We start from the raw sequence: 12,781 nt of genomic DNA on the forward strand, positions 1-12,781 counted from the left end.
TGACATGCCTACCTTTATATAATGATTGATCCTTTCCACTGATGTAAATCGAGCCTCTGTTTCAGACAGAAGACGCACCGTGAACTGAAACAGTCCTGTAAGCTGGAGACACAGATCATGACAAATCAAAAACCCAATCGCTGTAATTCTGTGCATATTTAGTGGAAAATTATAGATGGCAAATTCAGTACATCTGAAGTCAATAATGTAAATACATTTGCAGCATTTAGCAGACGCTTTTATCCAAAGCGACTTACACGATGAGCTGAAGACCATAAGCAATTGAGGGTTAAGGGCCTTGCTCAGGGACCCAACAGTGCCAACTTGGTGGTGGCGGGGCTTGAACCGGCAACCTTCTGTTTACTAGTCCAGTACCTTAACCACTGAGCTATCACTGCCCTGTAGTAGACTTAGAATTGCAAATGTTATTTTTCTGTGACTTAGTATTTATAAATGTTAAAATCTGCTAGGTCAAAAATATATATACAGCAGAGATGTTTACAAGCCACAAAATACGAGTCAGAGTGAAGTCACGAGTCTTTAGGCTAGAGTCCAAATCAAGTCACCAGTCAATATAATATACACAAAACATATGTAGCTACATTTGTACAAAATGTAGCGTAGAAATAAATGAATAATATGTAAGTTCAGATAAAAAACAACAACAGATTAGCAACTGTATTTTGCCGTTTTACTTAGAGCCTTTACTTTTCTAGTCACTATGCAAGTGAATGTAATTTCCGTAACAAGAAGGTACCAGTTAAAAGCTTAAACTGATACGTTTTGTTTTAATTGCAAAACAAAAGCGCGCGATAAATCATGACAAAGTGGCCAAAACACAGCAAAAAAAATCATAACCACTGCTTACCTTGCTTATGTTCTTTCAGATGCTATTAAATTTATAACCGTGTGTCCCATTAGAAATATAATCTGTTATTTTGTAAATGTGCTTATAATTAAAAACCTCCAAACTTTTCCCGGTTGTGAAGTAAAACACGAACTCGTTAGAAAGCCAATCAAGTGTTTCATTGATACATCATCTGTGTGACGCAAACTGAATAAATGCAAATAACAGCATTTCTTACTAAAATTAAAATCAGAAGGTCTTATTGGTTCAGAAAGCGGTCTTTCAACCATTAGCGCCAATTCTGTAGGAGCGTTCCATTCACCCCAGTTGTTCCTGTGAAGTGCACTATGTAAGGTATTCCACCATTTTAAATTAGATTTCAATCCAAAGGTAACAAACATGAATAAAATGAGGGGAGGGAGCAATGCTTCATTACTACGCTGGAAGCTGGCTGCTTTCACCCTCTTCATCAATGGTCAGGACTCTCCCAGGACCACCACAGAGCAGGTATTATTTGGGTGGTGGATCATTCTCAGCACTGCAGTGACACTGACATGGTGGTGGTGTGTTAGTGTGTGTTGTGCTGGTATGAGTAAATAAGACACAGCAGCGCTGATGGAGTTTTTAAACACCTCACAGCCACTGCTGGACTGAGAATAGTTTACCAACCAAAAATATATGCAGCCAACAGCGCCCCGTGGGCAGCGTCCTGTGAGCACTGATGAAGGTCTAGAAGATGACCAACTCAAACAGCAGCAATAGATGAGTGATCGTCTCTGACATTTAATCTACAAGGTGGACCAACTAGGTACGAGTGGACACAGTATTAAAAAACTCCAGCAGCGCTGCTGTGTCTGATCCACTCATACCAGCACAACACACACTAACACACCACCACCATGTCATTGTCACTGCAGTGCTGAGAATGATCCACCACCCAAATAATACCTGGTCTGTGGTGGTCCTGACCATTGAAGAACAAGGTGAAAGCAGGCTAACACAGCATGTAGAGAAACAAATGGACTACAGTCAGTAATTGTAGAACTACAAAGTGCTTCTATATGGTGCTTCTAAGTGGAGCTGATCAAATGGACAGTGAGTGTAGAAACAAGGAGGTGGTTTTAATGTTATGCCTCATCAGTGTATGACTAAACCCATTAAAATGTACACTCAATAGTGTTACCTTTGCAAAGGTCAAGAAGAAAACCCAAACTGTACACTTTGCTAAGAGGAAATTTGTCCTCTATAGCTGTAATCAAAGAACCACACAAAACAGGTCTGCCGAGGACTAGAAGCTGCTGGAACACAGATGAGACTGTGCATATGTAAGCAAGCTTACTGAAGTGTGTTGCTGGACACATGGACAAAGATCAAGGTCTTCTTTCCTGCACCGCAGCCTCTGAATATGCAGTTTTCGACTTTAAATAAGACAAGTTTACATTTCAAACATGTGTATGAGAAGTGAGTGCATGTTGTATTTACCTGCACAGCATAGGAAATGGCCAGACCGGCATAAGCTGGAGGGATATGGCCGTGCATTAAAACGATAAGCAGCGCCGTCATGGTAATAAGGACAATGCTTATGAGGTCTAAACGCACCGCCAGCCAGCGCACGGCACAGCTGAACAGGTAGTGGGAAGCCTGGTTAGTGTCCAACAGCTCTTGATATCTGGGCAGACGTACACATTTATATATAAAGTAATTAAAATATTATTATTACATTATTATTATTATTATTACATAATTGCATCAGTTAAGACTATAAGCAATCCCCTACAGCATGTAACTCATCTACAATTATAGATGTCAAAACTTCAGCCCCATAAACAATTTTTTTGATTTTATTGTGCATTTAAAATATAGTGAAGTTATATTAAGTCCAATTAATGTATAAGTAACTGTAAGATAAAAATGATAGATAGATAGATAGATAGATAGATAGATAGATAGATAGATAGATAGATGGATAGATGGATGGATGGATGGATGGATGGATGGATGGATGGATGGATGGACGGACAGACAGATGGATGGACAGATAGATAGATAGATAGATAGATAGATAGATAGATATTAATCGATAGCAAATTGTGCATCTGACATAATAAAAAAAATAATAATAATAATAGGAGCAGTAGTGTTACTATTATTATTAACAATAAATACAGTATAAATATAGAAATAAAGATAAAGATATCAGTATAGGTATAAAGGCTTTCCTTATATCTGTTGTTATAGTTAAAGGGTTTCCTCAGGTGTCCAACGGTGGGAACATGGTGGGGGCTTGACCCACCAACCTTATGATCAACAGTCCACCCTTAAAATGCAAACTGATGATAGCACCACTGAGATTCAAACCCTGGATCCCCAAATCTCAACAGTAGGAAGCTAAAGTATTTTGCTGCTGCTCCACCCATGCACCTCAATTTATTAAACTTATAAATAATAAAAAATGACTTTAGGGCAAGATCTAGCCGGGCTGCTAATTATTTAGCACTTTGCAGCCCTTTATAAAAATTAATTCTATCCAGATGTCACCAAATGACTCACCTGTGCAAGAAATGTTCTCCCCTGTTGTAGGCATGGATGGAAGACAGGCCCTGCAGGCTGCTGGTGATGTGAGAGGTAAAAGGTGATTGGCTGATATTATCTAACCTCTTCAGCTCACGAATGAGAGCCCTATTGGGACACAAAAAAGTATAAAAGATTTTCACACTTCACTGGTGTCTCAGCAGTCACACCATATTCTCAGTGCAGAAGAACTGGGGTGGATCATAGCCGTCTAGCTGATCACACCCGTCATGTGACATGTAGGAAGAATATGAGTCGGATGCCCACAGGGAACAATAAGCGTGATTCTGAAGGGCACTTCCAGACAGACCGGGTCATTTCTGAGGGCTCAGTCCTAATTTATCAGGCCTTTTATGTGGCATGCCACATCAACATTAAACCCAGCAGGGCAGCAATGCCTCTGCCTGCAGCAATGTGAGAGACGGGCTTTTATTGGCTAAAGGTGAGATGATTTCTACTTTTAGATACAAAATGAAATAGGAAAAGACTGCGAATAAATGGATGAGTATGAATCACACTTTTCACACTAAAAGAAACAGGATGAGTATAGGGAAGAAGATGGGTAAAACGTGGAGCAAAAAATATCCTGCATCCGAAAACACAAGCAGATAACAAATGATGTTCATTTAGTTCAGAAATGGTGTTCGGTGGTTTATTAGGTAAGCTATTTGTCTGAGAAAAGTTTCAAAGTTCAGCTATATTTCTCTGTCTTCTAATATTCATTATCTACAGCATCCTCAGTATGTAATCGCATATATAAGCTTTAAAAACATAAAATGCTAAGGTGGTTAACCACAAATAAAACGAGAGAGACCACCTACCAGTCTCATTTCCATTATAATAACAACTGAAACCCTGTAGGTTTTATTAAAATCAGGCTTTATTTATTTTGAAAGCCAGCAGCCTTAAGAAAATGAAAAAAGACGTTTCTACACTTTTACCCTCTTTAGGAGAAATTTTTTTTTTTGTTAACAGTTACATAGTTCAGGTAAATCATAGGTGACAATGAGCCACTTGACTGTGAGCCTAGCTGCACATCCTATTCATCTACATCAACTTCCACTCTTCTAGGAAGGCTTTCCACAAAATTTTTAAGTGGATCTTTAGGAATTTACACTGATCAGCCATAATGTTAAAACCACCTCCTTGTTTCTACACTCACTGTCCATTTTATCAGCTCCACTTACCATATAGAAGCACTTTGTAGTTCTACAATTACTGACTGTAGTCTATCTGTTTCTCTGCATACTTTCACCCTGTTCTTCAATGGTCAGGAGCCCCACAGGACCACTACAGAGCAGGTATTATCTGGGTGGTGGGTCATTCTCAGCACTGCAGTGACACTGACTTGGTGGTGGTGTGTTAGTGTGTGTTTTTTTCAGACACAGCAGCGCTGCTGGAGTTTTTAAATACAGTGTCCACTCACTGCTCACTCTGTTAGACACTCCTACCTAGTTGGTCCACCTTGTAGATGTAAAGTCAGAGACGATCGCTCATTTATTGCTGCTGTTTGAGTTGGTCATCTTCTAGACCTTCATCATTGGTCACAGGACACTTCCTACAGGGTGCTGTTGGCTGGATATTTTTGGTTGGTGGACTATTCTCAGTCCAGCGGTGACAGTGAGGTGTTTAAAAACTTCATCAGCGCTGCTGTGTCTTATCCTCTCATACCAGCACAACACACACAAACACACCACCACCATGTCAGTGTCACTGCATTGCTGAGAATGATCCACCACCTAAATAATACCTGCTCTGTAGTGGTCCTGAAAGAGTCCAGCCTACTTAGACTACTGTAACAGCTTGTACATGGGTTTAAATCCTTTAAGTCCTTTTCAGCTTGTTTACAGTTCAAAACAACTAATTTTTTTGCACACAGGCTCAAAACAGGGAGACTACATCACCCTGGCCCTGGTATCCAGTCACTGAATTATTGTAAATTACACGATCCAATTCAAAGCCATTTTACTTTCTTTTAATCATTAAATGAATTAGTGCTGTCTTACATGGAATATTTTCATCCCTATCCTTCATCCTAGTCTTTGAGGTCATCCTGTTGGTTGCTCTTGGCTGTGCCACAGTCTTTGCTTAAGCTCAAAGTTGACTGAGCTTTTGTAGTTGAGGAACCACTGGACCACTAGAATAACAACCTATTTTAATGTTTAGGCTTTGATGCCTCTGAAAGTTTGGGTTGGTTTTTGTTTTAAGTATCACTATGTACAGTAGTTTAAATGTGTTTAAAATAAATACTTTATTACTTTTTTTCTGAACAACTGCTCTCTTTCTGCTAAAGCATCATTTCACTGACTGTGAGTGAATTTCTCGAGGGCAAAAAGGAAGTTTTGCGAGTTTTCAAAATAATTTACATTCATATAGAATATAAATTAGTTTGGAAACCACTGATGTTTCCCCATAAATGATTACATTTACATTTTATGCATTTAGCAGACGCTTTTATCCAGAGCGACTTACAGAAACGCTTGCATAGTAAACATTTTTTGACTAGTTTAAGTAAACAATCCATGGAGACAAATCTACTGAAACTCTCAACCTAATCCTTAAGGTTGTCTTTAATCGTCTTTTGAAGATAGTGAGAAACTCGGCTGTATGAACAGACGGGGGTTTGTTTCACTACTTGGGTGCTAAGGACAGTGGTAGCTTAGTGGGTAGAGCTTTGGGCTATTAACCAAAGGATTTCTGGTTTAAATCCAGGATCTGCTAATCAGCCACTGTTGGGCCCTTGAGCAAGGCCTTTAACCCTCTCTGCTCCAGGGGTATTGTACAATGGCTGACCCTGCGCTCTGATATGCAGAAAAAGAATTTCACTGTACTGTACGTGTATATGTATATATGACAAATAAAGTCATTCTTCATTCCTCAGAAAAGAGCCTTGATGCCTGCCTTCCTTGAGTTTTGGGTGGAGGATCAAGACCAGCGAGACTTGTACAGAATGGGGTTTTATGAGTTCTCTAAGGTAGCTTGGGGCTAGTTCATTTTGGCTTAGTAGGCGAGCATCATTGTTTTAAATTGAACATGGGCAGTTACAGGAAGCCAGTGAAGAGAACGCAGCAGTGGGGTGATGTGGCAATGTTTGGGTATGTTCAAAACCAGAAGGAGTAATAGTAGTCCAGCCTTGAGATGATAAATGATTGGACAAAAATCTGAGTGGCTTCCATAGACAGAAATGGTCAAATTTTTTTGATGTTATAGAGGATGAACCAACATATTTTTGTCATATTGGCTACATGAGTGGAGAAGGATAGCTGGCTATCGAGGACAATACCGATACAGCTATTAATCTCCCTCCAGCCTGCCTGCAACATGCTTTATTATCTATGTTAGCTGCTTTCTACTTTAAAAAGAGTAGAGTTGTTGAAGCTGGTACAAAAGAGTTGTTCAAGCTGGTACAAAACCCGTTTAAAGCACCAACTTTTTCTAATACATTGGCAAGTCAATCATGTTCATAGCCCCTAACCTGATTTCATTTTGTAATCTGGCTCCCAACTAATTGAACAACTTTGGCCTGTAGCTTTCTAAATGCCAGTTTTAAGCATGGAAACTAGAAAGGTTCTTCCACCCATATTAGTGCAAACCAAAATGCCATTTCTGGTCTGCTAAAAAAACAAAACAAACCTATTGGCCTGACCTGGAGACACGATTGATGATGAAGAGGAATGCAGCAATAGGGATGATGGAGAACAGGAACCATGGGAAAACAGCGCTCACCACTCCAAGACAGAACAGCACCAGCGTCAGGTTCTGCATCAGAATTTCTGCCTGCATGGCCAGACGCACATCCACTACATGGGAAAGATCGTGAAATCCAGTTTTAATGTCTATGTCTGACCGAGGAACGGAAAGGCTGGTAAGGATTCTGACTCTAACCTTCGTCCATGTCTTTGGAGAAGCGATTGAGGATGCGTCCTAGGGGAGTTGTGTCAAAGAAGCGCATGGGACTAAGAAGGATGGTCTTAAACAGCTTGTCATGCAGAACCGAGGCCGCCCGCAATGTACACTGCAACACAGACAAGTGCACATTTTTACGAATTAAAACATTGGACAGGTCGTCAACCAATCGCAGGGAAACATACAGTGTATCACAAAAGTGAGTACACCCCTCACATTTCTGCAGATATTTAAGTATATCTTTTCATGGGACAACACTGACAAAATGACACTTTGACACAATGAAAAGTAGTCTGTGTGCAGCTTATGTAACAGTGTAAATTTATTCTTCCCTCAAAATAACTCAATATACAGCCATTAATGTCTAAACCACCGGCAACAAAAGTGAGTACACCCCTTAGTGAAAGTTCCTGAAGTGTCAATATTTTGTGTGGCCACCATTATTTCCCAGAACTGCCTTAACTCTCATGGGCATGGAGTTTACCAGAGCTTCACAGGTTGCCACTGGAATGCTTTTCCACTCCTCCATGACGACGTCACGGAGCTGGCGGATATTCGAGACTTTGCGCTCCTCCACCTTCCGCTTGAGGATGCCCCAAAGATGTTCTATTGGGTTTAGGTCTGGAGACATGCTTGGCCAGTCCATCACCTGTACCCTCAGCCTCTTCAATAAAGCAGTGGTCGTCTTAGAGGTGTGTTTGGGGTCATTATCATGCTGGAACACTGCCCTGCGACCCAGTTTCCGGAGGGAGGGGATCATGCTCTGCTTCAGTATTTCACAGTACATATTGGAGTTCATGTGTCCCTCAATGAAATGTAACTCCCCAACACCTGCTGCACTCATGCAGCCCCAGACCATGGCATTCCCACCACCATGCTTGACTGTAGGCATGACACACTTATCTTTGTACTCCTCACCTGATTGCTGCCACACATGCTTGAGACCATCTGAACCAAACAAATTAATCTTGGTCTCATCAGACCATAGGACATGGTTCCAGTAATCCATGTCCTTTGTTGACATGTCTTCAGCAAACTGTTTGCGGGCTTTCTTGTGTAGAGACTTCAGAAGAGGCTTCCTTCTGGGGTGACAGCCATGCAGACCAATTTGATGTAGTGTGCGGCGTATGGTCTGAGCACTGACAGGCTGACCCCCCACCTTTTCAATCTCTGCAGCAATGCTGACAGCACTCCTGCGCCTATCTTTCAAAGACAGCAGTTGGATGTGACGCTGAGCACGTGCACTCAGCTTCTTTGGACGACCAACGCGAGGTCTGTTCTGAGTGGACCCTGCTCTTTTAAAACGCTGGATGATCTTGGCCACTGTGCTGCAGCCCAGTTTCAGGGTGTTGGCAATCTTCTTGTAGCCTTGGCCATCTTCATGTAGCGCAACAATTCGTCTTTTAAGATCCTCAGAGAGTTCTTTGCCATGAGGTGCCATGTTGGAACTTTCAGTGACCAGTATGAGAGAGTGTGAGAGCTGTACTACTAAATTGAACACACCTGCTCCCTATGCACACCTGAGACCTAGTAACACTAACAAATCACATGACATTTTGGAGGGAAAATGACAAGCAGTGCTCAATTTGGACATTTAGGGGTGTAGTCTCTTAGGGGTGTACTCACTTTTGTTGCCGGTGGTTTAGACATTAATGGCTGTATATTGAGTTATTTTGAGGGAAGAATAAATTTACACTGTTATATAAGCTGCACACAGACTACTTTTCATTGTGTCAAAGTGTCATTTTGTCAGTGTTGTCCCATGAAAAGATATACTTAAATATTTGCAGAAATGTGAGGGGTGTACTCACTTTTGTGATACACTGTACATGCACACTTATATTTACACTTAGCTGCAATTTAGAGAAGAACATGAAAGCAACACTCATAGATTTTACAGATTTTTGAAGAAAAGTGACACATTTCACAGCAGTCATTAAATAAATTAAATAAATTAAATAATAGAATAAATAGAAGCTGCAATACATAGCATAACCTACCTTAATAGATGAATGTAATCCTAGAATGTCCTAGAATGTCTCAAAGATGAAAATTCCCATCCGTGTTTTGACGCCCCAACACCCAGCCCCCCTTCCCCGCCAAACTCAGTTACCCCTCAGTTGCTTTAGACTTTAGCTAGTGTAACAGACTTTTCTGTGGTGTAGTGTGCTGACAATGTTTGATGTATGTGTTTACATATTAAGTACATTGTGTCCCTTTTGGGGATTCCATAATCAATGAAAAAGTGTGCTTCTTTACACATGTGATTATCTCTGTGCTGGGCCTCAAAAAAGAACCAAGTGAAATATGATTCTCCTGTTAGTTTGTCTATGTACAGTTTTTTTCTTACTTGATAAACTCAGCAAACTCTACATACGCTCGGTTACAATAGGACTGCCTCATAGTGCAAATTAACCAGTAAACATGAGGCACTTAAATGATACACGAATGAAAACCGTTAAATTGATAAACACCAACCTTAAACTTTACAGAAAATTGCATATTACACCAGAAAAGGCTAATGTCATGGTCTGTGACGTGATTATCAAGGCTGTGAAGTAGGTAGGGCCTTACTCAAAGACATATTATGCAAAGCTCATTACAGACAGTGACTAGTTGCAATGACCTTGATGCTGTACCCCACCCACATTGAATCCCAACATGCCTCGTAAACAATAAATAACAAAAAATTCACATAATTTAACAAAACAAGTGAGACAATAATTACCACCTCATTGCATTTTATATTAAAAGGTCAAAGAAAAGCATAATTGACACAATTTAGTAAAGAGCAAATAGACAATTTAGTAAACAACCATGTTGTGGGTGGGCTGTGTCCTTTATAATGTTTAGTCTAGGAGAGCACACAACATTAAAAAGGACACAACCCACCCACAACATGGTCTCTCTACACTCCTTCCATCAGGAAGACAGTACATGAGCATGACACCAGAAACCCTCTGACCCAATTAGGAACAGACTTGTGAGCTGCCATTGACACAAGGGTATGTGACACACACACACACACACACACACACACACACACACACAAATGCTCCTATACTGACAAATCTTGACTGGTATTTGCATATAGAATAGAATGCCTTTATTTGCCATTTATACATATACAGATGTACGATACAACGAAATTCTTTCTTAGCATATTCCAGCTTGTTTGGAAGCTGGGGTCAGAGCGCAGGGTCAACCATTGTATGGCTCCCCTGGAGCAGACAGGGTTAAGGGCCTTGCTCAAGGGCCCAACAGTGGCTGCATGGCAGAGCTGGGATTTGAACTCTCAGCCTTTTAGTTGATAGCCCAAAGCCCTACCCACTGTCCAGTAAAATTATTTTTCCGCATATCCCAGATTGTTTGAAAGCTGGGGTCAGAGTGCAACCATTGGTCAACCATTGTACAGTGCCCCTGGAGCAGACAGGGTTAAGGGCCTTGCTCAAGGGCTCAACAGTAGCTGCATAGCAGAGGCTGGATTTGAACCGACGATCTTCTGTTTGATAGCCCAAATCTCTACCCACTAGGCTACCACTGTCCCATATGACACTACACTTTTGTGTTGCACAAGAACTTCTCTTACCTTGTGTATAAGACATTTATTTTTTGTTCCATATATTGTTTTTTATATATACTGCTTCTTTAGATCTTTATGTAATTCTTTACTCTATTCTAGCTCGAACAGAAGTAATGCAGAGTAAGAATGCCATTGTTCAGTCTAACTGACAGGGGCAGTAAGCAGAAGGTCGCTGGTTCAAACCATACCACTGCTAGGTTGCCACTGTTGGGCCCCTGAGCAAGGCCCTTAACCCTCAGTTGCTTAAACTGTATACTGTAAGTCGCCTTGGATAAAAGCATCTGCTAAATGCAAACTGACTTTTTCCTGTGCATGTGACAAACTCTTATATCTTGCCCAAATGTAGTTACCCTGCCAAGAGGTGTTCGGTTTCTGCCGTTTGTTAATTTTAAATTCACTGCAAAGCTTCTCAAGGTGGGTGGACAATGTTTTGAAATAGTACCTGTCATTTATTGCATATTTGTTATTAAGCAATTTCATAACAAGAACATTAGATGTAATGAAGATGTATTTAAGGGTTTTACAAAATACGAAACATTTTACTTTAACAAGTCACTTTAGGGACAAAATTCATCCAACAACAAACAGTAAATATCCTCTTAGCCTAATAGCTGTTTGCACCATAATGCCAACATTCAAGTTGTTCAGCTCGCTTTACAGTTTACACTACACAATTGGATCTCATGTAATCGGGAGTCTTTTAAGTCGTTGTGGTTTTCACACTACACAACTGATCTGTGATAGGGGGTCACGCACTACACAATCTATCACCATGAGGAATCTCAGACGAGTCTGTCTAGTCTCCCAAACTACGTTTTGTCATGAAAACGGATCGTTGAACAGTTCACACATAGCAATCGAGAGCCGATATTTGAGCCCAGAGTGAATGCCGAGTTGCTTCCGAGCTGCCACATCTAGCGGCGACCAGTCAGCGAGCGAAAATCAGGGCAAAAATCGTGTAGTGTGGACTAGTAGTGCTACAGTAAAAGTTCCAAAAATGTAAACAGAGTCAGTGGGAGTTATTGGATGGTTGCTGGTTTAATTTGCTCTTTAAAGGTTTGTGAATTCTAAAAGCTTGTTTTGTATTAAAGGTGTTGCTTTTCCAATGTAAACCATCTGCTGTAAGTTGAGTAAATACGCTTGCACCACCCACACTGAATGAGGAGAGCCACAGACCATCTTAACCAGTGGTGCATTCCCACAGGGAGCTGTATCACATATGAAGAGTCACACAATGCCCTTAGTAAATCACCCACCAATCATGCAGGTGCCTCGACCAGACAACAAGGGTCACATCTGTGCAGCGGCAATAATGAGTAACCCAGACAACCTTCTGTCCCTCAGGAGATAAACATTTTTAGACATCTGGCCACGTCTGTTGCATTGCTGAGATTTGAACTTGAGAGTCCAAGCTGTCTGTGTGGTGGGCTTGCGTAAGAGACTGCTTCACCACCCAAGCACCCCGGACCCCGAACAGTTCTACACAATCAAAATAATCATATTTGTTCATATTTCTTTCATATTTTCTGTATGTTTTGCTCATTTAAATGCATTAACAAGAAAACAGGCAGTACCCACACAACCAGCCACACTCACTCTCACTAATAGAATAAAAGATCTCAAACTTTTCTATTTCACTTAAAAAAGGCCTTCAGTAAACATTTGTGAAAGGCACACAGATAGAAAGAGATGTAACTTGTCCTTAAGCCTACTAATGCACCGTCAGTGCTGCTTAATGGAAGAGAAGGTTGCACGGCCCATAGGAACACAACACCCACAAATCATTTTAGCTAAGAGCTGGAGCGGTAGACAAATAAATTGATTTCGCCTGCAAGCAATTTCAATTACAGACCAGAAAAACTAGAAGACACACA

The 12,781-nt window shown here is 40.8% G+C and overlaps 1 protein-coding gene across 1 annotated transcript in view; it reads right to left on the reverse strand.

The window, feature by feature from the left end:
* wu:fb13g09 (ATP-binding cassette sub-family C member 5) overlaps nucleotides 1-12,781 on the reverse strand; it is an 82,888-nt gene that overhangs the window by 22,199 nt on the left and 47,908 nt on the right. Inside the window, exons 18-22 of the mRNA XM_063000976.1 lie at nucleotides 7,304-7,433; nucleotides 7,065-7,218; nucleotides 3,398-3,526; nucleotides 2,330-2,516; nucleotides 13-102 (exon numbers count right to left, since the gene is read on the reverse strand). Coding sequence (XP_062857046.1) covers nucleotides 13-102; nucleotides 2,330-2,516; nucleotides 3,398-3,526; nucleotides 7,065-7,218; nucleotides 7,304-7,433 — 690 coding nt within the window. The remainder of the gene's footprint in view (nucleotides 1-12; nucleotides 103-2,329; nucleotides 2,517-3,397; nucleotides 3,527-7,064; nucleotides 7,219-7,303; nucleotides 7,434-12,781) is intronic.

The sequence above is a fragment of the Trichomycterus rosablanca genome, chromosome 1 (assembly GCF_030014385.1).
Source record: "Trichomycterus rosablanca isolate fTriRos1 chromosome 1, fTriRos1.hap1, whole genome shotgun sequence".
NCBI classification, from domain to species: Eukaryota; Metazoa; Chordata; class Actinopteri; order Siluriformes; family Trichomycteridae; genus Trichomycterus; species Trichomycterus rosablanca.